General features: G+C 43.8%; 1 protein-coding gene across 14 annotated transcripts in view; it reads left to right on the top strand.

The window, feature by feature from the left end:
* Positions 1-22,886, top strand: part of PPP1R9A (protein phosphatase 1 regulatory subunit 9A) — a 151,440-nt gene that overhangs the window by 83,591 nt on the left and 44,963 nt on the right. For all 14 annotated transcript variants that reach the window (XM_081931215.1, XM_081931214.1, XM_081931224.1 and 11 more), the window contains one exon: positions 12,848-12,952. In XM_081931215.1, the coding sequence (XP_081787341.1) occupies positions 12,848-12,952 (105 nt within the window). The remainder of the gene's footprint in view (positions 1-12,847; positions 12,953-22,886) is intronic.

Here is a 22,886-nt window from a genome sequence, read left to right as displayed (position 1 = left end):
GTGAGGAAGGGACATTGGAGTAATATTGATATTAACGAGCAAAATAGAAATGCACCCAAACCACCATGCGGGGAGCCACTTTAACTGAAATGTATTAATTGGAAGTTGATTGACATTTTGATAATTGTATAATTTGGGAATTAATTGTTATTGTTATAATTTGGCTATTATTGGGGGTATATTGGAAAAATAAATTATTTTTTTAGAAAAAAAATGTTAGGCTATTTTGACTAAATGTGCAGCAAACAGATTTCATCACTGAGACAATTACTGGGTTCCAAGCATTGATATCTAGATCAAGATAAACTAGATTGTATGGCTGCTCATCAGATGCATCCAGAGTTGATGGAGGACCTTTTTGGCTCCACAGGCCAGATCCTTATCAGGATCAGCCTTGCGGACCAAATTTGACAGGTGAGCAAGGCTGCCTACCTATCAATCACATGATGCCACAATGACATCATGTGCAAAGTGCTTTAAAGCCCCGAATTAATCTTGCAACTGGAGGTTCCCCACCCTGTCCACCGTTTTTTGCGTGAAATCTCATTCAGGTGGATGCAGTGGACTGGATCATGCCCAGAGTATGATTTTATACAGGGTTGGGTAGATGTTATGAGCAAGATTTGCTTTTAAACATTGTTTTCTATAATAAGAGAAATTAGCTACACCCACATGCTGACTAATGTACTTCAACTGGAAATTAAATTTCTTATCTTAAGGACCTGATTCTGTAACTTATATCTCAAGTACAGCCATTGAATACATTTTGTCCACTCCTGAATAAATGATACTCTGATTCTGTAATGGTTGCAAAAAATTATGGTAAGTGCCAGCTATTCAGCTGAAGATAAAATGCCAGATTTTTTTCTTTTCTTAAGCTCTGACTCTCTTGAAACCCCCCTTCCCCATTTAACAGTCGCAATATATAATTAGATTTTAGCTGCTTAGGCGTACTTGGGTATGAAAATACCTCCCTTATTTGGAGCCTATGAAAAAAGAATGTGTTATGCAGAGATTATGCCAAACCACCTGACGTCTTTCCAAAAATGAGTCAGAAATAAGAAGGAGGCATAAGCAAGTAGGGAAGCAGGGTCGAAAATAACTCCATGAAGTTTAATTCTGAATTAATAGTTTTTGGGCAATTTGTTTCTTTGTTTTAAAAGCCCTTATATCTCACCTTATTTTCAGAAGAAACTTGCGGCAGATAACAAATCAAAACGCCACTCAATATTTAAAACATATTTCAGTTCCCATTCCTAGCCAAACACTGGGAAACCAAAATATTAGCACAATATTTTTCTTCTTTTGGTTCCTCTTTTAAGAATTCTGCTGTTTTAGGGGACTGTTTAGAAGTAAGTTTGATGAATAAGTGGGACTTTCAGGGGAGACCTTCCTGGTGGATTGTGCCTAATTGCCTTTACCCGTTTGCCACAAAAAAGCACAACACTGTCTTATTTTTAATACACAGTAGTTCAGAACAAAATGTGGCAGAAAAAGAATTTAATTAAGTCTGGAGTATTCACACTCACTCCATACAACTCCTAGCACCCATAACAAACTATAGTTCCCAGGATTCTTTTGGGGGAAACCATGTGCTTTAAATGTATGGTGTGGGTATGACCAGGGAGCTGTGGAGCAGCAGGTCTTCCTTTGCATCTGCAGCCCTGCTTGCTGCTCCTGGCTGGAGTGAAAGGAGCAGCATGACTCCCCATTCTGGGCTATCTGAAGCTTGGTGCAGCAGTGTCTCTCTCCAGGGAAGGGACTGTCCAATGGGCTGCAGATCCATGCCCAGTCCTGCTCTTCCACTGCAACACCCCATTTTGGAGCCCAACACCAGTTACTGCCAATGGAGCACCACCACCACCAGCAGAGGCCAGCAGACAGAGACATCTGATAATCTTAACCCCCACCCCACCCCTTCAGCAGCATGGAGTGGGGTTAGGAGTGCAGCCTTTGGTGCTTTTTTCAAGCCACAAAATTATCTCATTTTAGAATTTATTTTTATTTATTTTTTTAAAAAACCTGTCTGCATATTGTAAGAAATGAATTTCAAAATATTGAATGAAAATGAACCATAAATGATTGTTTTAAGTTTGCTCATTAATCTACATATGCTGTAAGCTGTAAGCTAGTAATGTATTGCCACTTGTTAAGTAGCTGCACTTTCAACCAACTAACTAGCTAATCAGCCAGTTGCCTGTTTTATGAGCAAGAAATATATTTGACATTGTAGAATGAAAATGTACTATGATTAGGAGTACATAAGGGGACATCAGTTTTGAAAATTAATGTCTAAATCTGTAAATCAACATAAAAAACAATACAACTATTGTTCCCAGAAAGGCTCTTTTCTGGCCCCATCCATTACATGCATTACTTATTTTTTTAAAAAATAAAACATGTATGACATTGAACAGGACTGCCCAACACCCTATAGAGCACATAGCCTCAGAATATGAAGATAAAACAGGAATTCTGGACTGCGAAGTGAAGAGACGAGCAAGTTTAAAATATTTTAAAAGGATGCTGATTAAAGTTACTTCTTTGTCCTCTGATTTCTACTGCACAAAATTAGAGAGCTCAAAGGCACATGAAAGTCATGGAGCCCAGCTCTCTGCCCTAAGGCAAGACTGTGTACAAATTAGCCCCCTTAGAGATGAACCTACACTATCCAGTTATAAAGTACCAGATGCAACAATGGGAGTGGATAAGGTTTTTTATTTTTATTTACTGATAAACAGTTCCCAAATGAAGGATGGTAATATGGCTGTTGCAGTTATGTCATTTAAAAATGGTTGCATTCTTCAGATTTTTTTGTTTTGTTTTTGCTTTGATATTTGTTATCAATTAATATATGAGGGGTCACAAACCAAGCACCATCCATGGAGGCTTTCATTGGTTCCCCTTGGGCAGGTTCCCCAGACTCTGGCCTTTCATTAAAAAAGAAGTAAGTCTCTAACCCTCCCAGAAAGGAAGTTATGGAGCAAAATGTGCAAGTACCTTCTAACCAGTTTCTGGGAAGCAAGAGTGGCCTGTGTGTGTGTGTTTCAGGGGTGGTTGTCTCTGATTTTGTGTTATATCACACCCCCATGACAGTCATCTTGTGACGCACTCCCAGCCTTTCCCAAAATCCAAAATGTGCCCACTGTTCCAAAACGTTTGGTGTCCCCTTCAACAAATAGTGCCTTGGATCCTAATATAGCTTAAGATGATCCAGGGAAGGAAAGTTTCCTACTCCATTCCCTGCACCCCTTCAGTCTGAGACTTCTGAAAAGCCTCTGTGGGGGATTGGGCAACCTGAACAGTGGAGGATGGGGCCAGGAGAGCTCATGGTGGGGAGGAGGACGGGATGGGAAACTTTCCTTCTGTGAATCTCCTTAAGCTAACATATCTTAGGATCCGAGGAGTTGGGGTGATCCTCCCCTCCACAAGCACCATCCCCTCACCTGATTCCACATTGTTCAGAAGGGCCTCCTGGCTCACCAGAGAGCTCCTTTCATGGGAGTGCAGGTAGCTTCATTGGGGGAGGAGGGGATGGGAAAACTTTTCTTTTTGTCAACTTCCCTAACTTAACAACGGTCCCACGGTTTTTCTGTTTAGCAAAACTCATGGCACATGAAGTATGTTGGCTCATTTGTTGGTGCTGTTAAACATAACCTTTCAGGCTGCCAAAACAGTCCTCAGAAACCTTTTCATACATGCCAGGGGACATTATTAAGGGTTGGAAGATTATTTTCCCCCAAAATACAATTAGTAACGTGAGCTGATATGCTAGGTTGCTGAGTGAAGTCAGTTATTTCGTACAAAATTTACTTTGCATTGCATATATTTGCTGTACATATTATTCCGTAGCCCTGGCGGCATACTTGAGCTAGATACTAAGGTTAAGGGAAAACTGCCCATTTTAAATACCTTGGCTTGAAAGGGAAGGTAGCTGATGTAGCATAGTGACTGAAAGACGGAGCTACGCACTCATCTCTTCTGTGAGCTCATTAGGTGGCCTTAGGCAAGCTACAGTCTGCAGTTTCCTTCCCTCTAACAGGAAACTCAGGTAGTTTAATGCCCATCAGTTTTGAAGCAAAGCAGAGCCACTCAACAATAAGGTAGCAGTTTCTATATACAGTACTTGGAGGGCTCCAAAGGTATGCAGAAGTATGTTTTTAAATGATCTGACAAGCACCTGTGAGCTTTCAAGTTGAGATGGAAGCTGTCCGAAGGAGAGAGAACTGGCCTGCTCAAGCCTCTTAATAGTTTATACTTACTTACTTTGCCAAACCTTTATTAGGTATTACAAGTATAGCCCATCATAAAACATTCATATATATATATAATTTTAAAATATATACAAATAAACAGCCACGCGAAATATATAATGACGAAGATTTCCAGTGGGATTTCTTCATGCTAAATAATGCCATTCACCACTCTAAGAGATACTATTGACAAAAACTCAGCCACCCTTTCAGTTAATGTTAGACAGATAGAATCTGATGTTAGACTACCCAAAAAAGGGGATAGCACGTTTGTGTGGCTGATTGTTTAATGGACAGTAGAAAAGGATATGTTCTACAGTGTCTGGCACATTCAAAGAACATCCACAATGTCTATCATTTCTGGGGATGTTTAAATATATCCCCTTGGCAAAAACTGAGGGGGAAACATTCAGTCGGGCTAACATAAAGGCCCTGTATTGGGCTGGAATTATTAATATTGAGATATAAGTGACCCTGTTATCTGTTGTATTTAAACCAAATAACTTGGCAGAGCAAATTTTATTTACAGCTGACTTGATGTTTTGTTTTTCAATGTCCCTTAACCTGGTTTGTATTTTGCAATACATATATTGCTCACTTGAATTATACAAGGGTTCCAAGTCAATACTAGTAGATCTAATTTTACTATGTAAGAGTTGGAACCATCTGGATTTATAAGAGTCCTAAAGTAAGTCAGAGAACAGATTTGAAGTTTGGCAATGTAAATGGCAACACAGCCAGTATTTTATAGTGCTAGCTCACACCCAATATTCTGTTGTGTGTATACCTAATTCTGCACACTTGATTGAAGTTGGGAGCCTCAGGATACGTCTCAAGAAACTTGAGTGTATCTTATCTAAATCACTATTATATGCTTGTATCCATATTGGGATCCGCAAAAGTAGCTAGGACGACAATTTAGCTTCAAAAATCTGAATAGCAGCTGGTATAAATTGATTACCTTTCTGAAAATAAAAGCCTCTGTTACTGCTGAGGAGGTACACTTTGCCTGTTTTATTGCACTTGTACGATGGTTTGACCAACCTGAGTTGCTCTGGAATAAAATTATGAGATACATGTGCATCTGTACTTGCTTAATTTCCTGTCCTCTTATTTTCCATTTCTCTAATTTCTGGGAGGTTTTAGCAAGTATCCTGAATGATAATGTCTGCTGTAAGGTTAAATCCTCCTGCTTGCATTATACAAGGCTGTTTCAAGAAGAAAGAAAGGAAAAGTGACCCCTTTCCAACCCAACAGAACCACCCCCTTTCCCGACTACACACTATATGGCTATAAAATAGACCACATAGCTTTGAAATGCTCACATTAGCCTTGTACCGGAACATGCAAAGCTAATGTCAAACTATTTGTCAATCTAGTCCAGCATTGTGTAGTCAAGTTGGCAGGAGCTCCCCAGGTCCCAGGCGTGGTATTTCATATCAGCTGCTACCTGATCTCTTTAACACAGCAGGGGAATGCTTGGCGGAGAGTGATATCCTTTCTCCCTCCCTCCCCTCCTGCAACTCTCCCATCCTTCAGAGGCCTAGGCTCATCTTCCACGCTGGGTGGGAACCTTAGACAGAATAACTCTTCGTGGGATACCCAGCAAGGCTTGCAAAGATGTTTACTTCTTGTCGCTTCATATTAGCTGCTTTATTGAATATATGTTTACATGCCTGGAATGTCTCCCCCTTAGTTACTGTAATATCAGTTTAATTTGGGGTGCTGCACTCTTGCTGGAAGGCAGCACTGAATTTTATTTGGTCCAGCGGCTTGAATCGGCTGGCTACCTTTTCGCATTGTCAGAGCCGTTACGCGAGGAAATGTTCAAAGGAGGGGTGACTTTGTAAAGAGCTCGTTTTTTAAAAAATTGTGGCCACCATCCATAATGGTAGATGCTCAGATCTGCTTTGATTATGTTCCCCTGGGCTACGTCACTTCTGCCGGTGCATTACTGGTACGTCTATGACATAATTTGTACTTATTGGTTGATAAACCATGTGTCATGCCTAATCATAGAATAATAAGCCAAGTACAAGTAGATAAATAGGTACCGCTCCTGCGGGAAGCTAAACTGCCTTTCCGTGCTGTGATGGGACGATGAGCTGCTTGTGCGTAAAATGCAAGTCCCTCAGAGTTTGATCAGGTTTTCAAACCTCTGCCTGTGACGGAGCCCCTCCAGCATGGCTGCGTCAATCACTAGTAGAATCCGAAAGTGGCTGCTTTCGGAATCTTTTCCAACATAAAAGCTCTTTAACGGAAACACGTCGTCTGGCCTCTCGGCGTGACAGTTTCCGGCGAGGTGTGGGTGTCCCTATAGGAGGTCCTGAGACCTCCCCACTGTTTTCGCTGGAAGTGTCTCTGAGCCATCCCTCCGACTCACTTTCCCTTGGAGTTCTTGCTCGCCCTCTACTGGTTCCCTCTTCCGCTGCTACTCCTCTCTCAACCTCAGTGAGCCTTTGCGCCCCCGGCGCTTTAGATGGCAGTTCCCTGACATCCACCTCCCCTCCAGGGCTCCCTTCACCCCCTCCCGTCTCCTCCCCTACTGGCGGTGAGGAGGTAAAACCCCTGAAAGAACCTCCCTCATCTTCCGACGTCGCGAACACTTCCCTCCACTTGTTGCTGTTCCTACTCTCTCGGTAATCTTCGTCATCGGAGTCCACTCCCTCTTCCAACTCCGACTCCGCGAACCCTTCCATTTCCTCTTCCTCATCGGTGGTGCCGAAATACTCCCTCCTAAACCTTGCTATCGGCTGAGGTTTCCTCGGGAACCTTTGGTGGAACGTTTCTGTTAAAACCTCGTCATTGACTTCCTCTGCACTTACCCAGGTGTTTTCTGACTCCGGTTCCCCTTCCCACGCCACCAAATACTCCACCTGATTTCCCTTCCACCTGGAATCGAGGATTTCCGCTACATGGTTGCGGCGTTCCCTCTCTTCCAAGGCTGGTCCCCTGACGTACTCCCCTTCACGTCCCCCCCTGTATGGTGACAGTAACGACCTGTGGAACACTGGGTGCAATTTCATGTGGTTGGGTAATCGGAGTTTGAAAGCTACCGGGTTGACCTGCTGAATGACCTCAAAGGGTCCCAATCTTCTGGGCCTCAATTTCTTACAACCCCCTTTGAACGGCAACCCTTGGGTTGACAACCACACTTGATCCCCCACCCTTATGGTTTCACCTTCCCTTCTGTTCTTGTCTGCCTGCTTCTTATATTGTGCCTTAGCCCTTTCTAAGTTGAGCTGGAGCTGATGATGGATCGCTTCCATCTCTTCTACAAAATGTTCAGCCGCTGGGACGCTCCATCTCTCCCCTCCTTCCCCTGGAAATGCCCTGGGGTGACACCCGTAATTAGCCAAAAAGGGACTCATCCCTGTGGACACATTCTCCGCATTATTGTAGGCAAATTCTGCCAACGCCAACTTTTCGACCCAATCGTTCTCTCTGTCATTGACATAACACCTCAGATATTGTTGAAGAATGCCATTTGCTCTTTCCGCCTGCCCGTTGGTTTCAGGGTGCCGGGCAGTTGAAAAATTGACTTCCACGTGCAGCAAGCTCATGAGCTTCCTCCAGAACCTGGAAGTAAATTGTTTGCCGCGATCTGAGATCACCCTCATGGGAGCCCCGTGCAACCTAAAGATGTGTTCTACAAACAACTTCGCTGTTTCTTCCGCTGTGACTGCATGTGAGCATGCTACAAAGTGGCACATCTTAGTTAACAGGTCTACTACTACCATGATGGCTGTTTTCCCCTTGGACTTTGGCAGATCCGTCATAAAATCTATTGATATCGCTTCCCAAGGCCGTTCTGGTGTGGGTAATGGTTCTAATAACCCTGCCGGCGCCCTTCTTTCCCCTTTGGCTCGCTGACATTGGTCACACCCTCTTACATACTCCCTTACATCTTCCCTCACCTTAGGCCACCAAAATTCCCTGGTAACCAACCACATGGTCTTGTGTTGTCCAAAATGTCCCGCCGTGGGGCTATCATGCAACTGCTTGAGTACTCTCCCCCTCAATTCACCTTCGGGTATATACAGTGCCCCTTTGTAATACAATGCCCCATTTCTTTCCTCAAAACCTCCGGGACTCTCGCCCTCCCCCCTGAGACCTCTGAGCTTATCCTGGGCATATTCATCATTTTCCGTTTCCTCTACCAGTTCTCGTTGCCCCACCAGCGCCGCCCCACACACCCAGCGGTCCTCAGGGATGACATGTCTCTCTTCGATCACCCCCTCCCCTTCCCAATACTCTGGTTTGCGTGAGAGCGCGTCCGCCCTGACGTTTTCTGGGCCTGGCACATAACAAATTTCAAAGTTGAATTTGGAGAATTCCTGTGCCCATCTCACTTGTCGTTGGTTGAGCACTCGAGCTGTTCTCCAATACTCTAAATTCTTGTGGTCGGTGCACACTTGCACCTTGTGTTGTGCCCCAATTAATAAATGTCTCCACCTCCGGAATGCTTCGTGAATGGCAAGTAGTTCCCTGTCATACACCGTGTAATTCCTCTCGGATTTATTCAGCTTCCGCGAGAAGAAGGCACACGGTCTCCACTCCGACGCACTCCTCCCCGGTTGAAGAAGGACCGCCCCTACCGCCCGGTCGGATGCATCTGTTTCCACTCTCATGGGTTTTCGTAAATCCACATGCAGAAGTTGTTCTTCCGAGGCGAAAGCCCTTTTCAGTTCTTCAAAGGCTCGATCCGCCTCTGCCGTCCAAACAAATTTCTTCTTGCTGCTGAGGCAGTCGGTGATGGGCGCCGTCAAGTGGGCAAAGTTCTTGATGAACTTCCGATAAAAGTTCCCAAACCCCAAGAATCTTTGCACGTCCTTCTTGGTCTTCGGTGTCTTCCATTCCAGTACCGCTTGGACCTTGCCTGGATCCATGGCCAATCCCTTGTCTGACAAGCGGTACCCCAGGAATTCCACCTCCTTGGTATGAAACTGGCACTTCTCCAGTTTCACCCACAGCTGGTTGGCTTGCAGCCTGCCCAACACTTCTCGAACGTCCCTCACATGCTGTTCCTCATTTTCCGAATACACCAACACGTCGTCTAAAAAGGCCACACAATTCTTGTAGAGCAAAGGTCCCAGAACGTGGTTTATAAAAGCTTGAAAACACGCGGAGCCCCCTTGTAGACCGAAGGGCATAACGAGGTATTCAAAGGCTCCCAAAGGGGTAAACATGGTGGTCTTCCATTCATCTCCCTTCCTTATGCGTATCAGATTGTACGCCCCCCGCAGGTCCAGCTTTGTAAAAATCTTTCCCTTCCTTACTCTGGTCAAAATGTCATCAATTCGGGGCATAGGGAAAGCCAGGGGCTCCGACACTGCATTGAGGGCCCTAAAGTCACACACCAGTCTCGGTTTGTCTGTGTTCTTTTTGTCCACAAAAAACACTGGGCTGCCCCCCACCGCTCGGGACTCTCTGATGAAACCTCGCTTCAGGTTTTTGTCAATGAACTCCCTCAGCTCCTGCATCTCCCTGTCTGACATGGCGTACAGCTTGCCTACTGGGAGTTGGGCCCCAGGGAGTAGGTTGATTTGACAGTCAAAGGGTCTATGCGGTGGCAGTTTGTCTGCTTCCCTTTCGCTGAATACGTTGCTCAGATCTGCGTATTGCGGGGGCACCTTCCCTTTGTCCATTACTTCCATCCCGGCTAGGGTGACTCTGTCTCCTCCCGAAACCTTCCCCTCCTTGCAGTGTTCTAGGCAATGCGCTGACCCAAAGGAGACCACCCTCTGATGCCAGCCCACTAGCGGATTGTGTAGCGCCAGCCAGCTCATCCCCAAAATGATGGGCGCTCCTCCCAGGATGGCCACATTAAACGCTATCTGTTCGGTGTGCCTTGCCACCCTCATTATCATCGGGACAGTCTGTTGGCTAACTTCTCCCCCCAACAGCTCTCTGCCGTCAATCGTAGTCACCTGCAAGGGGTTACTTAAAGGGATGGTCTGTATCTGATGCTCAGCTGCAAACTCCTTACTCATGAAATTACAGGAGCTGCCTGAATCCAAAAGCGCCTTGATCTTTAGTGGGTGTCCGTTTGGCAGTTCTAGTAACACCTCTATCACTAAAGCGGGTCTGGGAGGTTCCGGCGTGGGCACTTTCACTGCTCTTTGGCCTGGCTGCTGTGCCCCGACGGTGGCAGCCAGGCGTTGGCTTTTACTTGCTCCTTGCCTTCCTCTTCCTTTCCCCCAACAGCTCCTGCCATCCCTTGCCATTCCTTTCTTTGTGGGCAGACTCTGGCAAAGTGCCCTGGCTGTTGGCAGAGATAACATCTCTTGGCGCTCTTTCCCTCCTTCTTCCGCCCTTCACTGGGATTTGAAACTGCGCGCGCCCGCGCTGTTCCAACTTCCATCGGCTCTGCCGGCGGGAAAGGTGGCTCTGGAATGTCTGGAATGCGGAACTCCCTCCAACGGTCTCCTTTCCCTTCCCGCTTTTCCAAAGCCCTCGCCTCCTGGCGCGCTCCTATGGACAGCGCAGATTTGGTTAACTGATCCATAGACTCCGCCCTGGGCCCCCGGGAAAGCTCATCTTTGACGGTTGAAGAAAGCCCCTCTTCGAAAAGCATTTGGATGGGCTCCGCCGATAGGTCCCACCCCAATTTATGAATCAGCATAGTAAATTCAGTCCAGTACTCACGGACAGATCTGCTTCCTTGCTGGCAAGCCATTAACTGCCTTCGCACCACCCCCTGCTCAATATCGCTGGAAAACATCAGGTCCATGGCACGAAAAAACTTCCTCGTGTCCTTTAGGATCTCATTATTCGCTGCCATCAGGGGTCTAACCCAATCTTTCGCCCCGGATTCGAGATGGCCAATCACAAAAGCCACTCGCGATTCCTCGTCGGGGAAGTCATCAAACTGCAAGTTTAGAGCGTATTGCATCTCTGTTCTAAAGGCATGATAGTTCCTGGGATCCCCCCCGAATTTCTGCACCAATCCTGGTACCTTTCTGGCGAGCGGGGTGGTTTTCTCCTTTCCCTTTTCTGCATCCTGAGCCCTCCTCTCCTCAAGCCTCGCCGTTTGCAGCGCCAACTGGATCTCCAACGCCCTGTACCTTTCTTCCAGGCTTGGACCCCCTCCAGCTGCTCCTGCTCCTCCGGTTTCGGCTGGGTTGCTCATGATGCTTCTCCCTGCACAGGCTGGCTTTCGGTGACTTTCGGATTGCTGTGATGGGACGATGAGCTGCTTGTGCGTAAAATGCAAGTCCCTCAGAGTTTGATCAGGTTTTCAAACCTCTGCCTGTGACGGAGCCCCTCCAGCATGGCTGCGTCAATCACTAGTAGAATCCGAAAGTGGCTGCTTTCGGAATCTTTTCCAACATAAAAGCTCTTTAACGGAAACACGTCGTCTGGCCTCTCGGCGTGACAGTTTCCGGCGAGGTGTGGGTGTCCCTATAGGAGGTCCTGAGACCTCCCCACTGTTTTCGCTGGAAGTGTCTCTGAGCCATCCCTCCGACTCACTTTCCCTTGGAGTTCTTGCTCGCCCTCTACTGGTTCCCTCTTCCGCTGCTACTCCTCTCTCAACCTCAGTGAGCCTTTGCGCCCCCGGCGCTTTAGATGGCAGTTCCCTGACACGTGCGCTGCTCTGGTTCTCCAGAAGCAGCTTAGTCATGCTGGCCACATGACCCGGAACTGTATGCCGGCTCCCTTGGCCAATAAAGCGAGATGAGCGCCGCAACCCCAGAGTCGGTCACGACTGGACCTAATGGTCAGGGGTCCCTTTACCTTTACCTTTACTCATGCCCACGGGATTGCTTCACAAAGCTGGTACCAAGTGCTAAGTACAGAATCTAACTTCCAGAGAGTTCCACTTTTAATTTAAAACACAAGCAGGTTCGTCACTGTGCAGCTCATTCTACCTTCTGTGCTCATCAGTATCATGGTTCTCTTTAATTTTTCTTTGCACTGGCTTACCTTCCTTTCATCGTGTTCATTTTAAAACCTCACTTCTTATTTTTGAAAACTTTCACTGCATTGCTCCTGGCTATTTTTCCTCTTTAATTCCTCTTAACACTCTTACTAAAGACATCTAACGTCTCACACCTCTGCCTGTTTTCTTAGACTGGAGCAACCTGGCCTGTTATTATTAGGCAGCATCTTATCTTTGGAACTCATTGCCACCAGCTGTTTGTATAATGCAGGCCCACCAGATCTTTAAAGTACCTCCAGATATATTTAGTTTCCATCCAGTTTCCAATATTTAAAATATTTAAAACAGATTGCAGTCACAGGAATAGGGTGTGTCTTGCACAACACAAAATATGGGTTTTTGTACAGCTATGTGTACATTTCTTGCCACTATATCTGATGCTGTATACCGGTAATTGTCATTTGTCCTGTTTGTTCATTTACCTCCATGGAAGTGGAGATCTGGTTAAAAAAAAAATCTTGATTTCAAATGGCATTTTCTTCCAAAACAACATTGTCAGTAGGAATTGACAATATTATGTATAATGCAAGATGTCATGTATGTGTTGTTGACTTAATTATGTATTGCTTCCAAATGCAATTTAAAAAGACATTATATTTTGTTTCATATTCATTACTTATTGTTTCTCCATTCTTTTTATTTCCTCTGAAAGGATCCAAGTCAATGACCAAATTGTAGAAGTAGATGGGATCAGTCTGGTTGGTGTCACACAAAATTTTGCTGCAACAGTCCTCAGAAACACCAAAGGAAAAGTCAGGTAACTTTGAGAAATCCTTACAAAGTACGATTGAAATTGGTGGCACCTGTGATATTGTCTGGTCATGCAACTGCTCGATCATAAGTAAGCATATATATGTTAAGAAAACCTATGCTACAATAGATTGTTTGTATCAGCCTTGGACAACCTGGTAGCATCAGCCCCAGACAGCATGGCCTCCACATTTAGCCTTTAAGGCCTTGCCATTTTGTCAGATTTGGCTCACAGAGGGTGGGGTAGATAAAACCCAGTCCCCCATCCTGACTGAAGAGAAGGAAGATGGATAGGAGGAACCCCACCTTTCCAGAGATCTTTTGTCTCACCATTTGTGGCATAATTACATATTAACTCCATAGTGTGTGGTGCCATTTCTTTTTAAATTTAATGTTATGTTCAGGATTCCAGTTTTCATTAGGACCACAGCACACAGGGAGGGAAGGATTGAAAGTAAAGCCAGGGGGAATCAAACCATTTTAACCAGGCATTGTTGGCACTGTTTGAGAGAAGTATTCCACAAGCAGGATGCCACCATGGAGAAGGCCCCATCACCATCTACCCAATCTTATAATCTGGAACCGACTTCAGGAGACTCCTCAGAGAAGGAGCTGGTTCATATTGGAGCAGGCGATTCTTAAGTACGCTGGTCCATAGTCGTTCAAGCATTATAGGTCAAAACCAACACTTACATGGTATTTTAAAATTGAAATATAAATATGATGGGAACAAACTGAATGCAGGGCCAGCCCTGCCACTAGGCAGAGTGAGAGGAGTGCTTCCTCAGGTAGCAAATGCCAACTGATTACGTAACAACAGTGAGGTGCTGAGGACAGAGCTGTGTGTGTCACATGACCTTCTTTGCACAACCTAAGTTAGCCAGTCACCTGCAGATTTGGCTGCCGGTCCCATTGGCTTTTGTCCCAGGAATAGGAAAGGTGCCACCATCTTGTCCGTTGCCTTAGGCAGCAGAATTTCTCAGGCCAGACCTGATGCTGGACGCTGGTGAAGATTTGCTGAACACTGGCAAAATGTTTGGCAAGTTAATAGCCTGGCTGCTGTTTTCAAGGCCAGACTAAGTTTCTAAATAGTCTTCAGATGCAATACATTGCAGTAGTCTAGCATGGATGCTATCAAAGCACGGATAACTGAGGCAAGGTTATCTGTGTTCAGGAGGGTCTCCAGCTCTATTCAAAGTATCACCTAATAAAGGGCTCAAACTTGAAATTTAATACTGCTTTTCTCTTCAGCTGTTACACTTCATTAGATGTTTGTAAAAAGTAAAAGCCTGCTGTGAGTGCATTTCAATTTGGGAGGTCAATTTTCTCCCTTGGTAATATTTTTATTCCCAGAGTTTGTAGTTCTTAAATAAGTCTAAATGTTTAGGGCTCTTTCAGACGTCTCTGTATGCAGGGCTTGAAATGCAGGAGTTGATGGTTGTCAGTAAAACAATTAAAAGAAAATGGAAAGGAAAAAAGTATTAGAAATAAAACATCAAGTATAATAATGTTGCTATATAAATCAATGGTGTGCCCACATTTTGCATGCTGTGTGCAGGTCTAGTTACCAAGCACATAGCAGGAGAAGAGGGTTTTTTTAAATGTTTATTGGTGAGGAGAGTGAAAATTTGAAGTTTCCTTCTAGTCCTGCCCCCCTCCCTCTCCGTTCCCCACACTTAGAACTGGAGTTATGCAATGGAATTGTTTGACATGAGATTTAGGGTGAATAAAAGGAAGCGCGGAGTTATAGATTGCATTAAGATACGGAGAGGGCTACCAGCTAAGGCAGCCTTTAGAAAGAATTAGACAGAATTATTATTATATTTAAAATAGTTTAGGATATCTTTTAGGGTGTAACACCCACAAGTTGGCTTACGTAACAGAATTTAGAAAATACATGAAATACGCCACAAACAGCTTAAAAAGGTATAAAGCAGTAGTTCAATAAATATAGACACAAACGTTCCATAAAAAATAGTATAACCCAGTTTAAACCAGCTCAGTGGTTTCATAAACTAGCAGTAGTAAAACAAAGGTAAACCAGAACAAATGAGTTGTTAAGGCCCCTTTGTGCGTATGCACTGTGGGAACTTTACGTAATTCACTTGTAAGGGAGTGTCATCACTGCAAAGCCATCACCAAGAAGACCCTACCTTTCACGCTGCCGACGTGATTGTCTGAATAGAGAGCGTACAGAGTCTTCCCAGTGTTCGCTTATAGGCAGCCAGAATCTTCTTCTCCACACTGCGTGGGTTACAAGATTCACCCCGACAAATTCAGCTGTGCTCCCTTTGAAGGATGCCTGTTTCCATAACACTGCTGTAAATCAAGGACCTTAGGATAAACTTGTGCAAACCATCTAGAACAGGGTTACTTTTTTCCCCCATAGCTGCCGTAGTTGTAGGGGAGAGGTTATTGTGCTCCTTAACAGCTGCCCTTAATGACTTCAGTATAAATAATAAATATAAATTATTATTCAAGTCACAGGGAGAGAAATGTATGTATGTATGTATGTATGTATGTATGTATGTATGTATATATGTATGTATGCCTTTTTTTATTTGGTTGGTTGGTTAGTTAGTTCACCACCCTTCACCTGAAGATCACAGGGCAGTTCACAACATAAAAATACAAAATGAAAAGACAAAATACATAACGAAACAAAAACAAACCAGTAGCTCCCTGCCACAGACACGTTTAGAAAGCCATAGAACAGGCATAGACAAGCACAACCCTCAAGATGTTTTGGGACTAGAACTCCCATCATCCCTAACTAACAGGGATAACTAGCTATCAGGGATGATGGGAATTGTAGTCCCCAAACATCTGGAGGGCCGAGTTTGCCTATGCCTGCCATAGAATGTTAATCAGTCAAATGCCTGGTCGGAGAGGAACATTTTTGCTGGGCTCCTAGGGACATGTAATGAAGGCGCCAGGCAAGCCTCCCTGGGGAGAGTGGCTGTTGCCTGATTGCCACTTGGTGCAGTGCTGCGGTGGGAAGGTAAACTGTGTTTCCGTGTGCTCTGGTTTCCATCATGGTGTCCCATTGCACCAGAAGCCATTTAATCATGCTGGCCACATGACCCGAAAAGTTGTCTGCGGACAAACGCCGGATCCCTCATCCTGAAAGCGAGATGAGAGCCACAACCCCACAGTCGCCTTTGACTGGACTTCACCATCCAGGGGTCCTTTACCTTTATCTCTCTACTTGCAAGCTCCCATGGTGCATAAGAACATTCTATCAGAGGAAGTGCCACACTTACCTCTACAATTGGCAGCTGCAGGTAATGAAGATTAGTAGGCAACAGTCCTCACTATTTAATTTGACAGGCAGAATTGGCAAAGTATTGCTATAGTTGCATTTCCATTTTCACATTACTGTGCAAGCTGCAACATCAAATGAATTTTAAGTAGTTTGTTTAAGTAAATTGTTCCATAATTAGCATTGTTTGCAATTGTTATTTTAAATGTGTGTGTCATTACTGGGCATACATATTTACCAGTGTCACTGGTAATTGTCCCCTAAAGCATTCCTTCTTATCCCCCATCCCCAACATAAACGATCAAAGACATATTAGCTTAAATATGAGAAATTGTATTTGATAAATTGTGCAGAAGGAGGTTTAGAAAGAAGTTAAACTACAGCTTTGTATTTCATTTTTCTGCTTTAATTCGATCAATACTGCTCTAGAAAGCTTACAGGGTACTACTGTTTAGTGACTTTGTTTCCTGCCAAGCTTCATGAACATTTTCTGAATGGTCATGACAATGGAAGTCACTGACCTAGAATAGATTGTTCATTGTAGCTTCCGGATATAATGTAGCTCAACTGTCTTTAGCTGACACAGTGAAGAAACTGTTAACACAAAAATGTGCTTTTTACCTTCTGAACTCTTCTTGCTTCGGCACAGCAAAATTAGGTAAATTTATCCGCATGAAATCTTTCATCCGTTTTTATATTAGCTGGAGTTAGTAGGTTCTAAAATGTTTTTACTGTCTAATGGAAATGTTTCTTTTACAATGGCATTTGATACATTTGAGAAAGATAAAAATAATTGCAAACTTCCTAGGATTAAAATAGACTGTTATAGTAACAAATGAAAGTTCTGCTTGTGTAAACAAGGACATCCTGCTGAAATGTTTTGAGACTATGTTTCAGAATATGTAATATGTTTCTATTTATTGTAATAGGTTTTGGAAGTTGTCTCCAAGTTCAGCCTTCTTAGAAGTGCTCTGAGGTCACAATTATTATTATTATTATTATTATTATTATTATTATTATTATTATTATTATTATTTTATTTGTACCCTGCCCATCTGACTAGGTTGCCCCAGCCACTCTGGGCGGCTTCCAACATATATAAAAATTTAATAAAACATTGCACATGATGCAGTAGTCTTGTTGGTACGTAATGCTAAGCCATAGTTAATCACTTATTGGACTTGAGCAGTGCTCCTGCTATGCTTCTCCCTTAGTTCAACCAGGAACAACAAATATTTCACCAAATGTTTGGGAGAAAATTGTTTCTCCCAAACAAACCATAATCATGAAGCTAAGATATGTTCTTAGCTTGCTTGGAGAAACAGTCCCTGTTTTGACACACTGATACAGCTTATTGTATCTGCTTGCGTCAGGTGAGGAACAAAGTCAAGAGATTGGACAGTGTGCTGATTCCTGAAGCCTGTGTCCCAATAAGCAGATTCTTCTCTGTCCCATCTTCCCACACTTCCACCATTCTTTTGTGGTTCACCTCTGCCTATTGGCATAAACTAGAATCCTGATCTTTGCCTTCATCCAGACTTTGATCTTGCCTGTGATGAGTTATCAGTTGCTGTAAATAGAGGTTACTGAGACCTGTAAAAGGGTTGGGAGATTGTTGTAAGGTTCCTATTACAGCTGGAAGGAGACCATAACCAGTAGTTAAGGCAATGCTGTTACTCTGAGATTTAGGACTGTAAGGCTATAATATGAAGAATGCTAGTGCTTGTTACCTAGCTTGGATGTATACATGTATTTGTATAAGCATAATGGAATTCACTCTTAATTGAAGTCACTCTTGAAAGTGCAAAATGTATCCAGATTTTATATTTTCCATCCTGTATCTTTAATGGCTTCAAGTTTTCTCAGATGACAGTATTTAGATGGCTATAAGTCATTAGCAGACACAAGCCATTCTGCATCAGTATTTTACATTGATATTATTTTAAGATAATCCAACTTGTCGTCGTTTATCCTGAGGTTGTTGTTTAATTATATTCCTCTGGAGTGGCTTAAATCTCCTTCCCCTTCTAACTAACTTCTGCTGCTTGCTTATAATCATTGTGGAATTCTGCCTCTATCTCATATCGGAGATTTTACTGCTGCTTTCTGAAGCAGCCCTATTTTCTTTTACAGAGGAATGCTCATTTAATCTGTTTCTTGCTGCTTGGCCAGCTATCGAGTTTATTTGTGTGCTAGATTCCTTATCTCTCCTTTACCATAAGGCCCCAGGGCAGATTACAAGAATAAAATCACAACCCTAAAGCAAGAGAAGTGTAAAAGCAATTAAAAGTAGTTCGATATGTAAAAAAAATATTCAGTGCATCCAAAAACAATTTCATATATAAAAGCAGCTAAAAATAGTTCTAATACAAATGCAGATTGGAATAAAGCTCCACTTAAAAGACTTGTTGGAAGAGGAACATCTTCACTGAGTGCCGGAAAGACAGTAGAGATGGTGTTTGTCTGATATGTAACAGGGAGGAGGTTGCAAAGGCCACCACATTATAGGGCTGATTCCTATATTATAAGAAATGGAAGTCCTGCTAAGATGGACCTCCAGTGACAGATTAGGTATTTAAGTGATGAGATGAGTAGTTGGATTACCGGGTCCCAAAGCTGTATAGGGCTTTGTACACCAGTCCCAGCATCAGTAACTTAGCATGGTAGCTGATCAGCAGCCAATGCTAGTCTTCAGCAGTAATTGGGCAGCAATAGTCTTTCACAGAGAGCAGTCTAGCTGCCGCAATTTGCAGTAGCTGTACTTGTAGTAGTGCCATTTGGATCCTTCTCGTGGATCTCCATGTGTCTGTGCATGTTTCCATTGGTGGTGAAGGACTGGTCATACACCGAACATTTGTAGGGCCTTTCACCAGAATGGACCAGCATGTGGTGGTCAAGGGAGCTTGCGGAGCTCAGAGACTTTCCACAGATGCTTCAGGAATAGTCTGTCCCTCCAGTGTCCGTGTTATGCTGACGAATATGCATTGTCAGCTGATGCTGAGTAGTGCAAATCTTTTCACAAAGAGGGCAGGTATAGGAAGACTTGTTATCTTTTGTTTCCTGGTTTCTCCTGCCGGTCCGATGGGAAGCAAGAGGTTTTGGTGGGGACTTGGCGTTCTGAGATGGTGCAGTGCCATTTTCAACGATCTTCCCCAAGCGCATAAAAGCTGCCATTATGATGCCGACACGTGGCAAATCTTAGAAGCAAGAGTAAACCCAAAACTTCAAAGGTGCTGCTGAGGAAAGGCTCTCTGGATTTAGGTGGTCTGGTCTTCAGCTTATTAGACAAATACTGAAAAGCAGAACACAAGGAAAGGAAGCTTCACTAGACAGTGTCAAGAAAGGAAAAGGAAGTTCCAGAGAATAAACTTGGAGGCTTAAAGCAGTTGCACAGCAGCAGCGGCACCACAGTTCTCAAACTGTTTTGAAGGTGCAGATTTGCTGTGTGTCGGCGTCATAATTGCAGCAGTTACGAGCTTGGGGAAGGTTGCTGAAAAGTTTGCCATCCGCTAGACCTCTTTCTCACCCTATTATACAGAGCAGCGTGCCTTTCTCACCCTATTATACAGAGCAGCGTTGAAAATACATTCCATTTAAATTTGACATTTTGTTCATTATTCTGGAAGTCATTAAGGAGGCACACCTTCCATCAGACAGAGAAAAAGGACCAAAAATGGTCTCCCAATGGTCTCTACTGTGGAATTTGTTTTATCCATTGTGCTGAATTTTTTGGTTTGCTTTTTAACTGCTTCTGGGGTCTGGGAGAGAATTTTTTGTTTGTGTCTGTGTTCAGTTATTTAGTTCGTTTGCATCTCACCTTTATTTCCTTGTGGAACTCAAGGTGGCATATTTCTGAGTTCTTCCACCCAGGTTCTGACCATGTCTAGACCTGCTTTGCTTCAACAAGGTGCCCTAGTACTAGCCTCAGAATAATTGAACAGTGACTTCCTGAGCAGAGTGTTTTCCTGTGAGACGTTATCTTGGATTTTAGGCATCACTGGTGTTTGTCAATGGGCACAACCCCCCCCCCCCCGGAAGTACTCTTGCACAGCACACCTTCGTTTCAGTAGGGGTTGCATCAGAGAACTGGACTTTGGTGGACTTTGCCTATAATCTGTTGGTTCCTGCTGTGTGACTTCACACAGTTCATTATACTTCCTGTTGTCTCTAATCATATTGTATGTCTCTCAATACAGTCTTGCCAGTACTAAAGTACATGTCTACTTCTAGTGAACCAGTAATAGGAAGTACATAATTAGCAGGGTTATTGAAGTCCTTTTGCTCTGGTGGCTAATCTTTTAGGCAGTGATTCAGAACATTATGCCTCTTTTATGCTGGTTTCTGGCTGCATAATCAGAAATGGAATACATTTCAATATTTAATTAAACATCTTGCACTTTAGAAAATCCACATACACCCCCGTCTGTAAACTGCTTTAAAGTATGTACTTTTTATGGAATGCTGGGAAATGGGGTCTTTATACGGCCTCCCCACAGAGTAGCCCACCCCCAAATATTCATGAGAAAGAGACTGCTGGAAGGGCAGAAGTCTCCAGCAATTCACTTTGTGCATTCAGATGGGCCTGGTGCAGACATCCTTGGCCTTGGTGGGGTCCATAAGATCCAATTTATGTGAGCAAACTTATAAAAATGGCAGTTTCAGCTATACTATATTGTTGTTTTCCGTAAAGAAAATGAAATGCTATGTCTATCAATATTCACAAGCTTATGACATGACAAGTTTGATTACCCAGTGTTTCAGCTGACTTGCTGAAATGGGCCTTGACTGTCCTGGGTTAGATAGTCTCAAGCCTAGTCTTGATTCCTTCCCAGCCCCTGGCTTTTATCATGGCCTTCTCCACATCCTTTTGAGACGGTTTTGCTGCCTGAGATTAAGGACAAGATGGCACCAGCCACCATTCCACATACAGAAGCCAATCAGGCTGACAGCTGAATTTTAGTTCAACCCTCTTGAAGGATTAGCAGCATCCCTCACCAACACCCAAGGGCAGCAAACTAAACTAGAGGGCATAGGGCAGGCTACACAGGCCTGCCCTCGAACACCTTGCTACCGTTTCTGGCCCCCAGTCTCTCTCACCTGAGGGGGACACCTCACAGTAAGACCAGCCATGTTTTGAGGGACAAGCGTAATATAGGTTAATATGCATTTTAGGCATGCTCTCTCTTCCTAGCTGTTTGGTATGGCAATGTGCCCCTGAGTGCATCACCTCAGATAAGATCATTTTAGATACCATTCTTCCTCCATTGTTGGCGACTTGGTACATGCCAAATTGCATTCCTGTCTGCTTCTCCGTATAACTTCATGTCTGACCAGTGACTAAGCAGAAGTGATGCTCTTGAGAACTTGTGTTACAGATTGACACAGATTCTTAAATTCCACTGGAGAATTTGCAGCCTCTGCACCTCAGATCAGACAATGTATATCACATGGCACAGGAACCTTTCTGCAATCAAGATCTTTCTCCTTGAGTTCTATGGAGTAAAGTCAGGACATAAATGGAATATATAACTCAGATAATCTTTCAGCAAAATGAAAAAGAAAAAACAACCCCAAACCATGCATCCTATATAACACACTGTGGTATGGAAGTGAATTAATTGGCAATGGAGTACAGCTATAGAAAATGCTTTTGTCTGTAAATCTCTGCAGCCTTTTTATAGCCTCTAAGTAAAGTACACTTTCCTGCTTTTGAGTTGTTTTTAAATCCTCCTTTGCTTTTGCGATTTAGCAGGCCATTGATTGAATTACATGATGTGCCAGTGTCCACAAGGCTTGCGGCCTGAATAAATTTAAAAGCAATAAAAATAGCAATTAGCATGAAGGCATAGGGAAATGGAAGGAACAGTAGGAACTATTCCCTCTATAATCAGGGAACAATGGAACATTTCTTAAGAAAATGTGGAGATGCAGGGGAAGTGGTTGTGCCTATAATGTATGGCCCAAGACTGTTAATTTATGCAGTTAAATAAAGAACTAAACATCTGCGTATGCACTGCATGCCAAGGAAAGGAGTGCATAATATGCCAGCAATCATTTATATTTGCAGTGTGATTAGGCTGCCACAGGTTTGCAGCGGCATGCTTATTTTAAAGTAGTTTCCTGATTTTGAGGAGAATGCATGGAATGTAGGCAGCAGGACTTAAGATTATTTGATGGAATCCACAGGCCCTTGAGGTGTGTGTTGTCTCCAGACATGTGCCAGGGTTTGTCGTCACCATCCCTCCATGCGTCCATCCACTGCATTGGAGGCTTCTCAGGGTCAGGGTCAGGCAGCAGAGGAGACCCTGTTTGGAAGGGGGTCTCCAGCAGCTCTGCTGTGTGTGTGGAGCTGTTTGCAGGGCTGGTTTGATCCAAACCATAGTCAGCATTTTACCATTTACTCTGTCATTTCGTTTCTCTCCCCCCCTCCCCCCATTGATTAGTTGCATCCAGCCACAGCTTTCTCAGCTCAGGGGCTTTATGGACACCAATCATGCACACCATCTTCTTTCATAATACATATTGAAGTAGCTGCAAACCATTGAGGGAAGACATGCATTTATGAATACAACCCAATGTACAGAAATTCACGTGCCCGTTGTCAGACAGGATCTGGCTGGTGACTGAGCTGCAGAAGGGGGGCAGGCACACACTTCCCTCTTCCATGTGTACTTTGCTG

This window comes from Podarcis melisellensis (assembly GCF_964234715.1).
Source record: "Podarcis melisellensis genome assembly, chromosome: 12".
Lineage (NCBI taxonomy): Eukaryota > Metazoa > Chordata > Lepidosauria > Squamata > Lacertidae > Podarcis > Podarcis melisellensis.
This window is presented reverse-complemented; position numbering and strand designations above follow the sequence as displayed.